The following is a 21,175-nucleotide window of genomic DNA, read 5'->3' as shown; positions in this document are numbered from 1 at the left end:
TTTTTTCTACATTGTAGAATAACAGTGAAGACATCAAAACTATGAAATAACACTTATGGAATCATATAGTCACCCCAAAAATATTTTCTATTTTAGATTCTTTAAAGTAGCCAACCTTTGCCTTGATGACAGCTTTGCACACTCTTGGCATTCATTCCAGCTTCACCTGGAATGCTTTTCCTACAGTCTTGAAGGAGTTCCCATATATGCTGAGCACTTGTTGGCTGCTTTTCCTTCACTCTGCGCTCCAACTCATCCCAAACCATCTCAATTGGGTTGAGGTCGGGTGATTGTGAAGGCCAGGTCATCTGATGCAGCACTCCATCACTCTTCTTCTTTGTCAAATAGCCCTTACACAGCCTGGAGGTGTATTGGGTCATTGTCCTGTTGAACAACAAATGTCAGTACCACGAAGAGCAAACCAGATGGAATTGCGTCACCACCAAAGCACCAGCACACCATCACACCTCATTCTCCATGCTTCACGGTGGGAACCACACATGCGGAGATCATCTGTTCACCTACTCTGCATCTCACAAAGACACGGCGGTTGGAACCAAAAATCTCCAATTTGGACTCATCAGACCAAAGGACAGATTTCCACCGGTCTAATGTCCATTGCTTGTGTTTCTTGGCCCAAGCAAATCTCTTATTATTATTGATGTAAAGGTTTCTTTGCAGCAATTTGACCATGAAGGCCTGATTCATGCAGTCTCCTCTGAACAGTTGTTGAGATGTGTCTGTTACTTGAACTCTGTGAAGCATTTATTTGGCCTGCAATTTCTGGGACTGGTAACTCAAATGAACTTGTCCTCTGCAGCAAAGGTAACTCTGGGTCTTCCTTTCCCGTCCACGACAGTCCATCATTACTTTAAGACATGAAGGTCAGTCAAGACGGAACATTTCAAGAGCTTGTAAGTTTCTTCAAGTGCAGTAGCAAAAACCATCAAGTGCTTGGAAAAAAGCTGTCCTTGAAACAGTTTTGAAATGTTTGTCAAAAGAGAGATCAGGGTCCAGAGTATTGCCGAGGTCCTTCACAGTGTTATTTGAGACAACTGTACAACCATCAAGATGAATTGTCTGATCCTACAGAAGATCTCTTAGTTTCTTGGGACCTAGAACTAGCATCTATGTTTTGTCCAAATTTAAAAATAAAACATTTGCCACCATCCACTTCCTTATGTCTGAAACACAGGCTTCCAGGGAGGGCAATTTTGGGGCTTCACCATGTTTCATTGAAATGTACAGCTGATCTCTCTTTTGACAAAAATATCAAGACTGTTTCATGGACAGCTTTTTACCATCTACGTAAAATTACAAAAATCTGAAACGTTCTGTCCAAAAATGATGCAGAAAAATGTATCCTTGCTTTTGTCACTTCTAGATTAGACTACTGCAATGCTCTACTTTTTTAGTGCTATACCCGGCTGCTAGAATAGCGGTGAAAGTTGACATTATGTTTCCGAATGACGTTACCAAGAGGTAGAATATATAGTGAAAACAATAGTGGTCCTAAAACGGAACCTTGAGGAACACAGACATGTACAGTTGATTTGTCAGAGGACAAACCATCCACAGAGATAAACTGATAACTTTCCAACAGATAAGATCTAAACCAGGCCAGAACTTGTCCGTGTAGACCAATTTGGGTTTCCAATCTCTCCAAAAGCATGTGGTGATCGATGGTATCAAAAGCAGCACTAAGGACTAGGAGCACGAGGATAGATGCAGAGCCTTGGTCTGACGCCATTAAAAGGTAATTTACCACAGTTTCAGTGCTATGATGGGGTCTAAAACCAGACTGAAGCATTTTATATACATTGTTAGTCTTCAGGAAGGCAGTGAGTTGCTGCTCAACAGATTTTTCCCAATTTTTTGAGAGGAATGCGAGATTCGATATAGGCCGATAGTTTTTTGTATTTTCTGGGTCAAGGTTTGGCTTTTTCAAGAGAGGCTTTATTACTGCCACTCTTAGTGAGTTTGGTCCACATCCGGTGGATAGGGAGGCATTTATTATGTTCAATATAGGAGGGCCAAGCACAGGAAGCAGCTCTATCAGTGGTTTAGTTGGAATAGGGTCCAGTATGCAGCTTGAAGGTTTAGAGGCCATGACTATTTTCATCAACGTGTCAAGAGATATAGTATACAAAAACTTGAGTGTCTCCCTTGAGGCTAGGTCCTGGCAGAGTTGTGCAGACTCAGGACAACTGAGCTTAGGAGAAATAAGCAGATTTAAGAACTAGTGTATCTTTAATTTGCTGTCCAACCTGTATTTTTTAGTCAAGTTTATGATTAGTTATTGATTAGATTAGGTGCCTCTCCAAGATTTCTCCCGACATTTTGTTTGCAGTTTGGCTACTATTCACATTGTTCAACCACGATTTGTGCCGCTAAATATGCACAATTTCGAACAAACCATATATCTGAAACATGTTATAAATGATCAATGTTTGACAAAAGCCAGATATGGCCTGAGCTTTACTGTAATGGTAGTGTTTTCACAGGGCAGTAATCTAAAACTTAGTCCGTTCTCAGAGCTACTAGTCTGTAGCCCACTTCAACTACGGTAGCAAGTTGTTATTACAATACCATTAGCTATCCCTCTCTCTTTCTTTCCTGCTGTCTCTCTCTCCCACACTCCTCCCTCTCTCTATCTTTATTTGTTCTTTCTCAGTCTCTACCCCCTCTCCTCCTCTCTCTCTCTCTCTAACCCCCTCTCCTCCTCTCTGTCTAACCCCCACTCCTCAATCTCTATCTCTCTCCCTCTCTCTGTTTCAAGGACAGTGAAGTCCTTGGGCCTGTTTTGCGAGGCTGACCAGTAAATTGTGTGTTTGGCTGAGAAGCAGTAACAGTGGGGTGTACAGCCAGCCAGGCCTGTAGAGGCTGTATGAGACTATTATTATGGAGCATTTAGATTGTTGAGTGACTTGGATCGAACCTGTCTAATACCCATTAGACCAATTACCTAATGTCCTGGCAGTGGTACTGATAGAGTCCTGCTGTCAAAGATACAGTATATCAGGATAAGGTAAACTGGACATTGGGAGAAGGACAATAGAGGAGGTCAAGGGTAGAGGAATAGGGAATTTTGAGGTAGAACAGTAGAGCTCAGTGTAGAAAAAAAACAGTCACAACCTCTCTGTTACAGGATTCACTTACAGTACAACATTCACTTACCGCACTTATCTCTACTACTCTCTCTGCCTTCCTTCTCTCACTCACTCACTCTCTATCTCTCTCTCTCTCTTTCTCTCTCTCCCTCCTCCTCACTTTTTCACTCTCACAGCTCTCTCACACGTCCCTGTGCTCTTTCTCTTACCCGTCTCCACTCCCTCCACCCCCTTCTCTCTGGCTGTGCTGGCTCCCTCAGCTGTTCTCAGTTGCTCTGTGTGCAGTGGGTAGTGTGGACAGGGCTAGGCTGAGCTGGGCTATGTTGAGGACATAGAGTGTCTCAGTGAAGACTGTTTCCCAAGCTAACTGGATTAGGAGCTGGAACATACTGGACCTGTTTGTCTTTACTAACTAAAGACAGAGTTTTAATTGAGGGCATGCTGGAAGAGAGAAAATAGAGAAACAAATAGAGAGTCAACACTAGAGAATTGCTGGAGCAGAGACCCACGTAGACTGGTCTCTAGCCCAGCTCCCCTCACTCTCCCCGGGATCGGTATGGTGGGACTCCCCTTGCCTCTGACCTCCAACATTGAGGTGATATGAGTCTGCTGTGTGGGTCCGGTTCAGCTCGGTTCAGTTCCACTTAGTTCGGTTTGTCTCGGTTCCGTTTGGCTTGCGTAGACTGGCTGTTTATAGCACTGACCCATACCCCTACTCCATTTTCAGGTTCTGTGTCTCTGGAAACCCTGACCCATAACCCCTGAACGTAGGACAGGTTCTGGTCCAGTTTTGCTAAATTAATGGACTGAACAGACTTCTGTTTGACAGTATTTCAATACTTTTTTATTTTCTGGAAACTCTACCCCTGATCTGGGACTGATCCTGGTTCTGCTGACATCTATTCTGTGTTCCGGAGGACTAGTTCTTCAGCGACCTGTCTGGCCTCTCTCTCCCCAGGATCATGGCCTCTTTCTGGGGCATGGTGGTGTTGCTGTGTGGGATGGTGGTTATTTCTGGAGCACAGAAGACGAAGAGCAATATGCCCCGTCTAAAACTCTCTTATAAAGGTGAGTCTTATTCATTTACCTTGACACTTACTGTACCATATTTCTTCCCTCTTTATACTATTACTCTAATGCTATCTTAAAAGAAGAATCATCTATGCTTACTCTGTTCTTACCAGCTGCTCTATATTCATACTTGTCTGTATGCATATCTAGCAGGGATAGAGGTTTCTGCTGGTGCCTGTGTCTGTTTGTGTTGAGAAAGAACTGATTCACTTAACTACTAAAGATTGACTGTGATATGGCATTTCTGCGAAAGTGTGTGTCAACATAAAGTGCAACCCATATTTCCATGATGTTGTTTGGTTGCTTTTAAAAGGTTTTATGTATTTGGCTTTATACAGCACATTTTCAGCATTAATTAAATGTTTTACTGAGAATGGAAGATATGTGTCTGCCATATGCATGGGATTGAAAAGAAATCACATTGATAGCCTATGTACTCTGCATCTGAGATATGTTTGATGTACATAGGTACACACTTTCTTCCTCAGAATTCCATGTACCATATGGCTGATCAAAGACATGAACGTAGTAGGATCTGTTACAAAATATAATTACTGAGTCCTTCAGATCAGAGTAGATATGTATCAGAGTGAATATGTAAGAATCTGTTAGATCACGCTAGATCGAATCTGTTAGATATTTACTGAACATACACTGTGACCAGCTCTGTGAGATACATAGATCTGTTCTGATATCCATCTCTAGAAAACTATACACTGGAATGGATTTTATACTATTTCCACTGTGTTGTCATGGGTCAGGTGGAAACGAAAGTTCTCTAATTTCATAGAAAGTTCTAGAAAGCTCTAGAATTATATATTTTTTATTTAACCTTTATTTTATCAGAGAGTCATACTGAGACCAAGGTCTCTTTTACAGATAATACATGACTTATATAAATTACAGAAAGTACTAAACGCAAGCAGAAAGAAAAACACAATCATAAAAAAACGAACACATTCATCGGTAATAAGGTCCTCAATCAGGTTTCTGAATTGCCCTAGAGGCGCTGATCTTCAACAGGGGTGCGTACTTAGTGTACTCCCTGTTTACCCACGACCGAGTGACCAAGCACGACTCCAACACCATCATTACGTTTCCTGACGACACAACAGTGGTAGGCCTGATCACCGACAACGATGAAACAGTCTATAGGGAGGAGGTCAGAGACCTGGTAGTGTGGTGCCAGGACAACAACCTCACATTTAATATGAGCAAGACCAAGGAGATGATTGTGGACTATAGGAAAAGGAGGGCCGAATATGCCCCCATTAACATCGACGGGGCTGTAGTGGAGCAGGTTGAGAGTTTCAAGTTCCTTGGTGTCCACATCACGAACAAGCTATCATGGTCCAAACACACCAAGACAGTTGTGAAGAGGGCACGACAACACCTTATCCCCCTCAGGAGACTGAAAAGATTTGGCATAGGTCCGCAGATCTTCAAAAAATTGTAATTGCAGTGTGCTATGATAAACTGCATCTAACGGCTTTAATGAAGCGGCAGCTGAGTTCGTATAGATGATGTCGCAATAGTCTAGGACCGATAGGAACGTCAACTGAATAATCTGCATTCTACTATTTAGCGAGAGGCAGGACCTATTTCTATAGAAGAAACCCATTTTTATTCTCAGCTTGTTAACTAACTCATTAATATACTTTTTAAAAGACAGCTTTTCATCTATCCAGATGCACAGATATTTGTAAGCAGGGACACGATTTACATGAACACCATCCAAAGTACATATGCTTAAATCATCAGACTTATTTTTATGCTCTCTAGAGAACAACATATACTTAGTTCTACCCAAATTCAGTACTAATTCCAGGTCAATAAAGTTTTGCTGTATTACAATGAAGGCAGACTGTAGTTCAGATAGAGCCTAGTCAACAGTGGGGGCAATAGCATACACAACAGTATCATTGTCATACAAGAGGAGGTTTTTTACAGACAAGTCGATATTGTTAATCGACCCCTGCGGGTTCTAGTAATTCTAGTAATATCCAGGAAACCTGATTTAACACCATTTATAACTAGGGATGCAGTAGAGATATTGCTATGACCTGTTCTAAAACCAGACTGATGTACATTTAGAATACATTTCAAAGACAAAAAAGATCTTAGCAGAGATTTAATCAAGGACTCTAATATTTTAGCTAGGCAAGATAGTTTAGAAATAGGCCAATAATTATTTAGGTCACAAGGGTTACCACCTTTGTAAAAGGGGAATACATGGGCCGCCTTCCAAACCTTGAGGATAGTACCTGTTAAGGCTGTCCTCGCTGACAGAAGGTGTGGACCAAAACGCAGAGTGGTTAGTGTTCATTCTTTTAATGAAAGTCAACAAAACAATACAAAATACAAAAACAACCAACGTGACAAAACCAAAACCGTCCTGTGTGGCAACAAAACCTCCATAGGAACAAACACCCACAAAACACCAGTGAAACCCTGGCTGCCTTAGTATGACTCTCAATCAGGGACAAACGATACACACCTGTCTCTGATTGAGAATCATACCAGGCCAAACACAAAAATCCCAACATAGAAAAACAAACCTAGACCAACCCACCCAACTCACGCCCTGACCAACTAAAACAAATACATAACAAAGGAAAACAGGTCAGGAACGTGACAGAACCCCCCCCCCCTTAAGGTGCGAACTCCGGGCGCACCAGCACAAAGTCTAGGGGAGGGTCTGGGTGGGCGTCTGTCCACGGTGGCGGCTCTGGCGCTGGGCGAGGTCCCCAACCCACCATAGTCACTCCCCGCTTCCGTATCCCCCTCCGAATGACCACCCTCCAACTAAACCCACCTAAATGAAGGGGCAGCACCGGGATAAGGGGCGGCAGCTCCGGGCCGAGGGACTCTGGCAGGTCCCGGCCGAGGGACTCTGGCAGGTCCCGGCCGAGGGACTGCAGCTCCGGGCCGAGGGACTCTGGCAGGTCCCGGCCGAGGGACTCTGGCAGGTCCCGGCCGAGGGACTCTGGCAGGTCCCGGCCGAGGGACTCTGGCAGGTCCCGGCCGAGGGACTCTGGCAGGTCCCGGCCGAGGGACTCTGGCAGGTCCCGGCCGAGGGACTGCAGCTCCGGGCCGAGGGTCTCTGGCAGGTCCCGGCCGAGGGACTCTGGCAGGTCCCGGCCGAGGGACTCTGGCAGGTCCCGGCCGAGGGACTCTGGCAGGTCCCGGCCGAGGGACTCTGGCAGGTCCCGGCCGAGGGACTCTGGCAGGTCCCGGCCGAGGGACTCTGGCAGGTCCCGGCCGAGGGACTGCAGCTCCGGGCCGAGAGACTCTGGCAGGTCCTGGCCGAGGGACTCTGGCAGGTCCTGGCCGAGGGACTCTGGCAGGTCCTGGCCGAGGGACTCTGGCAGGTCCTGGCCGAGGGACTCTGGCAGGTCCTGGCCGAGGGACTCTGGCAGGTCCTGGCCGAGGGACTCTGGCAGGTCCTGGCCGAGGGACTCTGGCAGGTCCTGGCCGAGGGACTCTGGCAGGTCCTGGCCGAGGGACTCTGGCTGGTCCTGGCCGAGGGACTCTGGCTGGTCCTGGCTGGACGGCTCTGGCTGGTCCTGGCTGGACGACTCTGGCTGGTCCTGGCTGGACGACTCTGGCTGGTCCTGGCTGGACGACTCTGGCTGGTCCTGGCTGGACGACTCTGGCTGGTCCTGGCTGGACGACTCTAGCTGGTCCTGGCTGGACGGCTCTGGCTGGTCCTGGCTGGACGGCTCTGGCTGGTCCTGGCTGGACGGCTCTGGCTGGTCCTGGCTGGACGGCTCTGGCTGGTCCTCGCTGGACGGCTCTGGCTGGTCCTGGCTGGACGGCTCTGAAGGCTCGGGACAGACGGGCAGCGCTGGGCAGGCAGACAGTTCAGACCATGCTGGGCAGACGGGCAGTTCAGGCGCCGCTGGGCAGACGGGCAGTTCAGGCACCGCTGGGCAGACGGCAGACTCTGGCCGGCTGAGACGCACTATAGGCCTGATGCGTGGTGCCGGAACTGGAGGTACCGGGCTGAGGGCACGTACCTCAGGGCGAGTGCGGGGAGGAGGAACAGGGCTCTGGCGATGCACTGGAAGCCTGGTGCGTGGTGTAGGCACTGGTGGTACTGGGCTGGGGCGGGAAGGTGGCGCCGGATATACCGGACCGTGAAGGAGGACACGCGCTCTTGAGCACCGAGCCTCTCCAACCTTACCAGGTTGAATGGTCCCCGTAGCCCTGCCAGTGCGGCGAGGTGGAATAGCCCGCACTGGGCTTTGCAGGCGAACCGGGGACACCACCTGTAAGGCTGGTGCCATGTACGCCGGCCCGAGGAGACGTACTGGAGGCCAGATACGTTGGGCCGGCTTCATGACATCCGGCTCGATGCCCAACCTAGCCCTCCCAGTGCGGCAAGGTGGAATAGCCCGCACTGGGCTAAGCACGCGTACTGGGGACACCGTGCGCTTTACCGCATAACACGGTGTCTGACCAGTACGACGCCCTCTCACTCCACGGTAAGCCCGGGGAGTTGGCTCAGGTATCCAACCCGGCTTCGCCACACTCCCCTTTAGCCCCCCCCCCCAAGAAATGTTTGGGTGAGCCTCTCGGGCTTCCGTGCTAGCCGCGTACCCTCATACCTTCAGTTCCTCTCTCCGGTTGCCTCTGCTCTCCTCACTGCCTCCAGCTGTTCCCATGGGAGGCGATCCTTTCCAGCCAGGATCTCCTCCCATGTGTAGCAACCCTTGCCGTTCAAGACGTCTTCCCATGTCCATTCCTCTGTGTGTCTCTGCTGCTGTCGCTGCCCTTCTCCACTCCGCTTGGTCCTCTTGTGGTGGGTGTTTCTGTTAAGGCTGTCCTCGCTGACAGAAGGTGTGGACCAAAACGCAGAGTGGTTAGTGTTCATTCTTTTAATGAAAGTCAACAAAACAATACAAAATACAAAAACAACCAACGTGACAAAACCAAAACCGTCCTGTGTGGCAACAAAACCTCCACAGGAACAAACACCCACAAAACACCAGTGAAACCCTGGCTGCCTTAGTATGACTCTCAGTCAGGGACAAACGATACACACCTGTCTCTGATTGAGAATCATACCAGGCCAAACACAAAAATCCCAACATAGAAAAACAAACCTAGACCAACCCACCCAACTCACGCCCTGACCAACTAAAACAAATACATAACAAAGGAAAACAGGTCAGGAACGTGACAGTACCAGATATAATGGTCAGGATAAAAATATGGGTTAATGATTCAGCAAGCAGGTGAGCAGAGAGCTGCAGCAAAAATGGATCAAGCATATCAGCCCCAGTGGATTTCTTACATCAATCTTAATCAAGGCATCTAGCACCACAGATAGTAAATTGTTCAAATTAAAACAAAGATTCACTAGAAGTTGATGGGTTAACCTTTCACGAGCCTCTACCCCGGGTCCGGGAGCACCCCCCCTCCACACTGATTAGCATCGCTAGCATAGCGTCACAATTAAATAGTAGCATCTAAATATCATTCAATCACAAGTCCAAGAAACCTAATGAAAGATACAGATCTTGTGAATAAAGCCACCATTTCAGATTTTTAAAATGTTTTACAGGGAAGACACAATATGTAAATCTATTAGCTAAACACGTTAGCAAAAGACACCATTTTTCTTTGTCCACCATTTTTTCTCAACACCAGTAGCTATCACCAATTTGGCTAAACTAAGATATTGATAGCCACTAACCAAGAAAAAACCTCATCAGATGACAGTCTGATAACATATTAATGGTATAGGATAGGGTTTGTTAGAAAAATGTGCATATTTCAGGTATAAATCATAGTTTGTCATTGCAGCCACCATCACAAATCTCACCAAAGCGACTAGAATTACTACAGAGAGCAACTTATATTACCAATTTACTCATCATAAAACATTTCTTAAAAATACACAGCACATAGCAATGGAAAGACACAGATCTTGTGAATTCAGACAACATTTCAGATTTTCTAAGTGTTTTACGGCGAAAACACAATAAATCGTTATATTAGCATACCACATATGCAAACGTTACCCGAGCACTGATTCAAGCCAAAGAGAGCGATATCGTTATCATTGCCAAACTATATTAATTTTTTCACTAACCTTCTCAGAATTCTTCAGATGACACTCCTGTAACATCATATTACAACATACATATAGAGTTTGTTCGAAAATGTGCATATTTAGCCACCAAAATCATGGTTAGACAATGACAAAAGTAGCCCAGCTGGTCAGAAAATGTCGTGCACCATATTAGACAGTGATCTAGTCTTATACATAAATACTCATAAACTTGACTAAAAAATATAGGGTGGACAGCGATTGATAGACAATTTAATTCTTAATACAATCGCGGAATTAAATTTTTTAAATTATCCTTACTTTTCAATACAGGTTGCGCCAAGCAAAGCTATACCTAACAAAATGGCGGAACGTGCGTATAACATTTTTCTACAGAACAACGATTTATCATATTAAATATTTCTTACTATGAGGCGATCTTCCATCAGAATCTTGGGCAATGAATCCTTTCTTGGGTCTAATCTTCTTTTGGTCGAAAGATGTCCTCTTGTCTGTCGAAATGCCCACTAACGTTCGACCCGGACCCCGAAACGTGCCCGGCTCTTCAAAGAGCATCACATAGAAATGCCTCAAAATCGCACTAAACGGATATAAATTGCTATAAAACGGTTCAAATTAACTACCTTATGATGCTGTTAACACCTATAACGAGTAAAAATATGACCGGAGAAATATTACTGGCTAAACTAACGCTTGGAAGGAGGCGAGTCGGATGTCCTTAGCGCGCCACGCGCAGGCAGCCAAAGGAAGTTACTTCCGGTATTTAGTGTTTTATTCAGCCCCTGATTGCGCAATCGACTCCATTCAAAGCGTCATCACGCACTGACACCCAGGGGAAGACGTAAGCAGTGTCTGTTTCTCCATAGCATTTACAGTGAGCTTTAAACTGACTCCAGATCAGTGGCCAAAATGTTTGAAATCTGACTCCCTATCATGAAAAGTGCTGTAGAAGGAGTTCTGTTTCACTCAGAGACAAAATTCCAACGGCTATAGAAACTAGAGAGTGTTTTCTATCCAATAATAATAATACAATGCATATTGTACGAGCAAGAATTGAGTACTAGGCACTTTAATCTGTAGAGCAAATTATGCTAATGCGAAACAGCACCCCCTATAGTTGCAAGAAGTTAACCATTGAGTCAGCTAGAGGCTGGCGCAGAGAAGAGCTGACCAGGGTCAACTACACCACCGTTTCTCTCAAGTAAAAAGCCTGCAGAGATAACATGATGATTGAAAGCATCACTTATCCCATTCTACTCAGTTATGATGCCAGTCAGACAGAACTTGCTTGGGAAGAAGAGCAATTTGTACTCTTCAGTGCATTTACTGTTTCCAAAACTCAGAAGGATCACCAGCGGAGTAAGGGATAGAGCTTAAAAAGTAGCTTGATTTAGCTTTCCTAATCAAGATAGTACATCTGTTTCTCGTCTGAAAGATTGCTAGTCCACTACAGAGTCAGTTTTCCTTGCTTTGGCCTAGGCCTGATTTCTCATCTGAATGAGCTCAGATAACTCAGAAGAAAACCAAGGATTCAATCTGTCATTGGAATCACAAAGTATCTTTGACTCAGCAATATGTATGAGTGTACAATATTTTCTGCTGTCTACTGTTTTCAGTTTGTTAATGAAGAGACATACCAGAGTGACTTGCCAGTGATTAAGTGAAGTATCGTTAATCTGTCTATCCTTCTCTCCCTCTCATATTCCTGGTTGCCGTTTTTCCGCTCTGTCGTTCCCTGCATGGTAATTACGTTGAGGATGAATGGTGTGAGTCTGTCTCAACAGATGGCTCTCTCAAACAGAGACATTTCTTTCTCAGCACCACCACAATCATAATTATACACGCGCATACGAACACACTCACACAGACACACACATACACATGCACTCTCTCTTTCACACACACACACACACACACACACACACACACACTCTCACACACGTTGGCCATCAGTAGATAATGATACCTGTGTGTGTGTATCAGTCATCTCTATATCACGCCCTCTGTGATTTCTCTATTAGACCACAGCACTACACATACACAACACAGCCGAACTACTGTACTTGGATGGAACAACACACATACAGCAGACCTGCACAAAGATCAGGGTAGAGAGAGTCTCTGTTAATGATATTCATTCTGAGTTTTCAATTATGAATATAGGCTTACATACAGCTGTGGATATAAGGTAAATTAATGTTTGACATTGCTAAACATTTGTGGAGTGAGATGTGAGGTGTGTGTGTCTGTGGCTTCTGTGTGTGGGGTTGGTTGTTGCCAAGGTCTGTTCTCTGTGACCGACAGGTCCGGCAAGTGTAGGGACCCTGATCCCTACAGGTGGCACTCAGCACACGTACACACACGCATACACATAACCCCCCCCCCCCCACACACACACACACAAGCAAACAAACACACACACACACAAACATTACCACAGCAGGGCAGACACATGGGGGGGGGGATCCACTGTTAACCCCCAACTACCTCCCTCACATCCTAACCCCAACTGCAGAGGGCCGTAGGACAGGGCGACAGGGAAGGGGATGGGGAGCGTGGTGGGATGTTAACAATAGCCTGCTTACCAAAGCATTATCCCTCCAGGTCCAACTGTAACAACAACATGACTATAGGACTACAGCACGAAAGGGTAACAGAGGAACAGGATAGAGAAAGATGTGATTCTGCTCATCTGAGGTGTGGTTTTGATGGGTTCTGTACACTGCCAGGGACATAGGAACTTGAATTTAGCTGTACAGTATGTCATGCATGTGTCCTAGCCAGGAGAAGTGTGGGGGGGGGGGGGGGGGGGGGGGTATTGTTAAGTGTCCGGGAACTAGAGGAAGAGAAAACGAAAGAGTTTGAAGGAGAAGAAATGAGAGGGAAGGAGAGTGAAAGAAAGGGTACTTTAGTTTAATGGCCGGTGAGGGAACTTCCAGGAGCTCTGTCTCTGTCAGACCTGTCCACTCTTTTGATACCCGCATCCAAGAGCCCCCCCCCCCCCCCCCCCCCCCACACACACACACATACACACACACACACACACACACACACAAGTACACTCACGTAACATAACCACTCACGCACACACATATTCACAACACATATACTCTCATACAGCAGGCACCAGCCAAGGTCTAACCCCACAAAAACAAAAGCCGATGTTTAAAACAATAAACCACTGAACAACACCAGCCAAGGTCTAACCCCACAAAAACAAAAGCCACTGAATTGCAAAAAGAAAAAAAATCTCTCCCTCTTTCTCTCTATCCATCTCTCTACTCTCCTGAGGTCATGCAAATCCTATTGTTGTCATGTTATCCTCTGGGTTTGCCTGGGTGTGAATAGACTTTTAATTAGGGCATGGAATGAGGAAGGTTCTTTTAAAATGTTTAGTCCATAAGTATGTAGAGAATCTAGAGACCAGGGTTTGGTTTCTCTCTGTGTGTGTGAGACAGAGAGGTTCTCCATAGGTCAGTATCACACAAACACTGGAGTGGGGGTGGAACTGTATTACATGGGCATGCTTCTCTACACATCCCAACCATGCAGACAAGAATTTGTTGTGATTGTGTGAAATCTCCAGTTGTGTTAATGGGAACTTCTCTCATCACCTTCATAGTTTTTTATTTTATTATTATTTTTATTTACATATTCAGACAATTATGTAGTTATTTATCTAAGCTTTACCCATCAGCATCCCACAGAGACAGATGACATGCTGAAATATGTCTGTGTGTGGTGTTGTGGAGAGTGACTAATGTGATATTGACTATACTCCCCCCCTCCCAAAAAACAGCAAGACAACCTGAAGGGTATACTACGAAGGAAACCATATCTACTCAGGGTTTTCTGAAACCAGCCAGCATCAGTTCGCTACACATTCGAGCTCAGGCTTCATGACAACTTGATGACAACAGATGACATGATCAGTCCAATCAAAGCCACTGTAGATATAACGTAATTGTGGCCAATGACCTTGAGTCTTCTTGGAAGGGCACTTCCAATCTAAGTCTATGGCAGAACCCAAAGGGCTCACATTCTTGATGTCTACCCTTACTAAAGGTGTGTGATGTAGTGTCCCCATGAGTGACAGAACACTGAGCCAATCACGGTGCAATGCTGAGCCTATCATGGTGCAATGCTCCTATTTTCTGCTGGCCTGCCCCACCGCAACAGAAAGCACTGAGTTAGGCTGAAACACCTGCATTTTGAAACTGGCTGTTTGTATGCGGCTTTATTAACTCAATGATATATATATTATTTTTTTCAAACTGATATGTGACACATATAAATGCAAAAATAACTTGCACAACAGGCAATTATCGATTATTGTTCCCATGGCCGTTGGTTGTGTGAGTACCTATGCGTTGGCTCAGCCTGTGCTGCGTGTTTTGAAGCATTATATATTACGGGTCTCGTCCCGTGTCGTTCTATGAGGTTTACCCTCGTTCTTTTGTTAGGGTACATCCCAGTGTTTTGTATATGTTTATTTTGGGTGTATTAAAAACCCAGATGTATTCCTGTGCCTGACTCCAAATCCTTTACACCAGTGTGACATTCCTATTCATTTTGCAACTCATTTCATGTATGTTTTCATGGAAAACAAGGACATTTCTAAGTGACCCCAAACTTTTGAACGTGTGTGTTGCAAAGAAATTGGGGCTCAAAACAGGTTCTACCCTGAATGACAGGTCACCACTGGTAATGTGATAGCTGTTTTAACATTTTAATGTTTTTACAAAAAGCAGGTTAGTTCTGAAGGATTAGTTGACATAGAAATGTACCTAGCTAAAAGGGGAGCCACTTTTGTAGTACCGGTTGTCCCGTGTTGAACTCAAGAGTTGACCAAAGTTACCTCAGCAACTCCTCAAAACTGATGCATAGAGTATGGCTCTGGAGTCTGTATGTTGAAATGATCAGGATATGCTTTATCTGTTGTCACCGAGCGGACTGTCAGCCATGCGGATATAAACGGACCTATAGGAACAAAGCCTTGAGATATAGAACTCCATACACTACTGGCTCATGTTTTGTTTAGATGTGTTTCTGACATTTTCTATGGCAACACTAAGTAACACTCCCTATGCCCTCCAGCCCAGAAAGAGTGAGTGTGAAAGAGAAAGAATGTAGGGTAAAATAGTTCATCAGTCTCACATAAGACTGTTGGTTTTTAGCCTCCATTTGCCCTCGCCCTTGCTCTCTGCTTTCGACTCTCACTCCCTCCACCTAAGATCCATTGTAATAAAATACAGCCGTATCCTAACAGGGTGAGAGAGAAAGAGGGAGAAAGGAGTAACCCATATGCATATAGGGGGTGAATAGTAGGGCTAGGAGTCTCTAACATGGCTGATTTCACTTATTTGATTATTAAAATAGTGGTTTTTGTGTGCACAAAGTTTTTGTGTGCATCCACATGAGCTTGACCATGTGAGTGTGTCAATGTATCCGTTTATTTGTATAATCTCACAATATTCCGGTGAATGGATGGTTTCTATGGACGCTATTCCCACACAAACACACACTCACCTGAGCTGTGTGTGGTGTTGACTAGAGCTGTGTTCGAATACCCATACTAATGTACTGTATTCTACATACTTAATGGGTATATACTATTAGTTCATTTTAGTATACTGTAAACGAACGGTATCCTTTCAGTTGAGCATACTAATGCTTCGCCTGTCTCCCAGAAGTTGATGCTGTTGCTATGCAAACTATTGCTAGCTTGTTAGCATGACAAATTAGTAGCTAGACATTTTACAACTTTGGGTGTGTTATTAAATTCAATCTGGAGTGCGTTCAGAGCATGTTCTGGTCGTTTGTAAATTCAGAGCGTTGTCAGATTGTCCTTTTGTAAATTCAGAGCGCACACTGCCAGGCAGTATCACTGGACATTCTGGCCGAGGAGTAGGGTTGATCCAAGTGTTCCGACTTCAAAACGGCAGTCAAGCACACAAGTTAACTGTCTAGCTACTTCCAGACACAAATGAGAGAACACCTCAAACTGACCATTTTACTTGCCCTAGCAGAGCTGGTTAGGCTGTTTTCAAGTTATCCAGAGCGTTAGTGACTGTGCTGCTGACCACAATTTAATTACGCTTTAATGCTGACGTTTACTAACACTGGTGTTGAGTGTTCATAAATTGCTCAGTTATTCTGAGCTCTGGTACACTCAGACAAGTGTGCTCTGAAATTGGAGCAGAGAGCCAGAGGGAATTTACGAACGCACCCGAATGTCCATTGAGAATGCACAACAACTATACTAGTTAGCTAAACTAAGAATGACAGGAAAAATCTAGTCAATAAACATTGGGTAGTTAGTTAGCATATAGTTAATATACTGGCAAGTTCGATGTATTAGTAGCCAACTAACATTAGGTAGCTAGCTAACATACTGGTACATACTGCTGTAACGACATGCTATGTGGTTCGTAAGGATAGCATAGCTAACAAATTGTCAGCCAACATAACGTGTAAGGTACCTTATTTGAAAAGTCATTACTTTGTTACATTTCTCAACATTATCTTAACATTTGTCATTAGTTAAAGCAATTGATTTGTATGGGCTCTCGTGCATATTTTCCTCAATTTTATTCAAATCTTAAAAGGTTGTGAAGCCACCCAGATTTTCTGAAGGATTGCATTATGGGCCCTAAAAGCAGAGAAATAGTGTCTAATGCTTGTATACTTCGTATTTTGGCGAATGTAGTATGACATCCGGGAACTTTGGCATACTAACTATGATGAATAAGCATGATATATACTCAATTTACTCACAAATAGTACGGTTAGTATGAGTATTAGAACACAGCTATGGTGATTTCCAGACTGGCTTCCTATATGTCTGACACACGACTGTTTATACGACAAGCAAACTGGGCTCTCGGCAATTTAACTGTTTCCTTTTCACATGGTGGATAGCATATACAGTAGATTTACAGTAACACACACCTGTCTCGTTGTTTGTTCAGGTGACTGCGTGTGTGTGTGTGCGCCTGAGGGGAATAGTGCTGGGCTGTGTGTGTGGGAGGGTGTGTGGGAGCTCTGGTGTTTGTGTTTGTGAGAATTGAGGGCACTTGAGGGAAATTGTTTCTAGCTACAAGCAGGAGGTCTCTCTCTCCCTCTTTTTCTTTCTCCCCCTCCCTCCCTATCTTACTCTGTCACTCATCTTTTTCTTTCTCCCCCTCCCTCCCTCTCTTACTCTGTCACTCATCTTTTTCTTTCTCCCCCTCCCTCCCTCTATTACTATGTCACTAATCTTTTTCTTTCTCCCCCTCCCTCCCTCTCTTACTCTGTCACTCATCTTCTTCTTTCTCCCCCTTCCTCCTCTTACTCTGTCACTCATCTTTTTCTTTCATTCACACATTTTCCCTTCCATTGCCTTTTTTTGTAATCCATGTCCATCTCTCCCTTCTCTTATTTTCCCCACTTCTCTCCCTTTTTCCTCCCTTGTCTCACTTCCATTCTCCTCCCTCTTCCCTCCCTCTCAGGGCTTCAGACATAAAAACTCACTTCAGAGATTGGGGCATTTTCCCTGATGAAACATTAATGATGTACACAGTTATTTTTTACAAGAAAGAAAGAAAGATAAAAAACTCAGCAAAAAGAAGCGTCCCTTTTTCAGGACCCTGTCTTTCAAAGATAATTTGTAAAAATCCAATTAACTTCCCAGATCTTCATTGTAAAGGGTTTAAACACTGTTTCCCATGCTTGTTCAATGTACCATAAATAATTTATGAACATGCACCCGTGGAACTGTCGTTAAGACACAAACAGCTTACAGACGGTAGGCAATTAAGGTCACAGTTATGAAAACTTAGGACACTAAAGAGGCCTTTCTACTGACTCTGAAAAACACCAAAAGAAAGATGCCCAGGGTCCCTGCTCATCTGCGTCAACGTGCTTTAAGCATGCTGCATTGAGGCATGAGGACTACAGATATGGCCAGGGCAATAAATTGCAATGTCTGTACTGTGTGATGCCTAAGACAGCGCTAAAGGGACACAGGACGGACAGCTGATCATCCTCGCAGTGGACAACACCTGCACAGGATTGGTACATCCGAAAATCACACCTGTGGGACAGGTACAGGATGGCAACAACAACTTCCCGAGTTACACCAGGAATGCACAATCCCTCCATCAGTGCTCTGACTGTCCGCAATAGGCTGAGAGAGGCTGGACTGAGGGCATGTAGGCCTTTTGTAAGGCAGGTCCTCACCAGACATCACCGGCAACAACGGGCACAAACCCACTATGGGCACAAATACACCTTTGCTGGACCAGACAGGACTGGCAAAAAGTGCTCTTCACTGACAAGTCACGGTTTTGTCTCACCAGGGGTGATGGTCGGATTCGCGTTTCTCGTCAAAGGAATGAGCATTACACCGAGGCCTATACTCTGGAGCGGGATTGATTTGGAGGTGGAGGGTCCGTCATTGTCTGGGGCGGTGTGTCACAGCATCATCGGACTGAGCTTGTTGTCATTTCAGGCAATCTCAACGCTGTGCGTTACATGGAAGACATCCTCTTCCCTCATGTGGTACCCTTCCTGCTGGCTCATCATGACGTCATCCTCCAGCATGACAATGCCACAAGCCATTCTGCTCATTCTGTGCGTGATTCCCTGCAAGACAGGAATGTCAGCGTTCGGCTATGGCCAGCGAAGAGCCCGGATCTCAATCCCATTGAGCACGTCTAGGACCTGTTGGATCAGAGGGTGAGGGCTAGGGCCATTCCCCCCAGAAATGTCCGGGAACTTGCAGGTGGAAGAGTGGGGTAACATCTCACAGCCAGAACTGGCAAATCTGGTGCAGTCCATGAGGAGGAGATGCACTGCAGTACTTAATGCAGCTGGTGGCCACACCAGACACTGACTGTTACTTTTGATTTTGATCCCCCCTTGTTATGTTCATACAAATATTTACACGTGAAGTTTGCATGAAAATAAACGCAGTTGACAGTGATAGGACGTTTCTTTTTTTGCTGAGTTTACATACTACATACAGTTGAAGTCAGAAGTTTACATCTACTTAGGTTGGATTCATTAAAACTTATTTTTCAACCACTCCACAAATTTCTTGTTAATAAACTATCGTTTTGGCAAGTCGGTTAGGACATATACTTTGTGCATGATACAAGTAATTTTTCCAACAATTGTTTACAGACAGATTATTTCAATTATAATTCACTGTATCACAATTCCAGTGGGTCAGAAGTTTACATACACTAAGCTGACTGTGCCTTAAACAGCTTGGCAAATTCCAGAAAATTATGTCATGGCTTTAGAAGCTTCTGATAGGCTAATTGACATCATTTGAGTCAATTGGAGATGTGCCTGTGGATGTATTTCAAGGCATACCTTCATACTCAGTGCCTCTTTGCTTGACATCATGGGAAAATCAAAAGAAATCAGTCAAGACCTCAGAATAAAAATTGTAAACCTCCACAAGCCTGGTTCATCCTTGGGAGCAATTTCCAAATGCCTGAAGGTACCACGTTTATCTGTACAAACAATAGTACGCAAGTACAAACACCATGGAACCACGCAGCCATCATACCGCTTAGGAAGGAGACTCATTCCGTCGCCTAGAGATGAACGTACTTTGGTGAGAAAAGTGCAAATCAATCCCAGAACAACAGCAAAGGACCTTGTGAAGATGCTGGAGGAAACAGGTACAAAAGTATCTATATCCACAGTAAAACGAGTCCTATATCGACAATACCTGAAAGGCCGCTCAGCAAGGAAGAAGCCACTGCTCCAAAACCGCCATAAAAAAGCCAGACTATGGTTTGCAACTGCACATGGGAACAAAGATCGTTCTTTTTCGAGAAATGTCCTCTGGTCTGATGAAACAAAAATAGAACCGTTTGGCCATAATGACCGTCATGTTAAGAGGAAAAAGAGGGAGGCTTGCAAGCCGAAGAACACCATCCCAACTGTGAAGCACGGGGGTGGCAGCATCATGTTGTGGGGGTGCTTTGCTGCAGGAGGGACTGGTGCACTTAATAAAATAGATGACATCATGAGGGAGGAAAATCATGTGGATATATTGAAGCAACATCTCAAGACATCAATCAGGAAGTTAAAGCTTGGTCGCAAATGGGTCTTCCAAATGGACAATGACCCCAAGCATACTTCCAAAGTTGAGGCAAAATGGCTTAAGTACAACAAGGTCAAGGTATTGGAGTGGCCATCACAAAGCCCTGACCTCAATTCTATAGAAGATGTGTAGACAGAACTGAAAAAGCTTGTGCAAGCAAGGAGGCCTACAAACCTGACTCAGTTACACCAGCTCTGTCAGGAGGAATGGGCCAAAATCTACCCAACTTTTTTTGTGGGAAGCTTGTGGAAGGCTACCCAAAACGTTTGACCCAAGTTAAACAATTTAAAGGCAATGCTACCAAATACTAATTAAGTGTATGTAAACTTCTGACCCACTGGGAATGTGATGAAATAAATAAAAGCTAAAATACAGTTTTTTTACAGTAACTTTGGCCAAAATTTCAGAACCTTGTGGTCATTCTTCAAAACTCTAGACACAAAACTCAAAACGGTCATCATTTGTAACACAGGCTGTCCAATGTTCAATACATTGCATTGTGCATTCATATCTTTAAAGAAACCTTGCACTTGCAGATTCATTGGTTCAAATAACTTATTTATCATGAAATACCATAGAACCATTCATTTAGATCACCCACACACAAGATAGCGATAGTTTCACTGTGTAGTTGTTCGTATAATCGTTAAATATTGTAGTACAAAAGCTACAAAAAAAGAAGAAAACTACAGTAAAACGTCAACTGCAGTGTTCCTCACCTGGCTTACTGTAAAAAGCAAAACAAAGGATTGATTACTGTACTTCTATATTTCCCTCAAACCTGTCTTGTGGATTTGGCCATAGGTTCTCATC

At 44.6% G+C, this 21,175-nt stretch overlaps 1 protein-coding gene across 1 annotated transcript in view; it reads left to right on the top strand.

The window, feature by feature from the left end:
• Positions 1-3,349: 3,349 nt before the first annotated feature.
• The window catches only part of LOC129862419 (semaphorin-3ab-like), a 55,239-nt gene continuing 37,413 nt past the window's right edge, over positions 3,350-21,175 (top strand). Inside the window, exon 1 of the mRNA XM_055934083.1 lies at positions 3,350-4,178. Within this exon, the coding sequence (XP_055790058.1) occupies positions 4,073-4,178 (106 nt within the window). The 5' untranslated portion in view covers positions 3,350-4,072. The remainder of the gene's footprint in view (positions 4,179-21,175) is intronic.

The sequence above is a fragment of the Salvelinus fontinalis genome, chromosome 9, assembly GCF_029448725.1.
Source record: "Salvelinus fontinalis isolate EN_2023a chromosome 9, ASM2944872v1, whole genome shotgun sequence".
NCBI classification, from domain to species: domain Eukaryota; kingdom Metazoa; phylum Chordata; class Actinopteri; order Salmoniformes; family Salmonidae; genus Salvelinus; species Salvelinus fontinalis.
The sequence above is the reverse complement of the archived record's forward strand: the minus strand, read 5'-3'. Positions and strand labels throughout refer to the sequence as shown.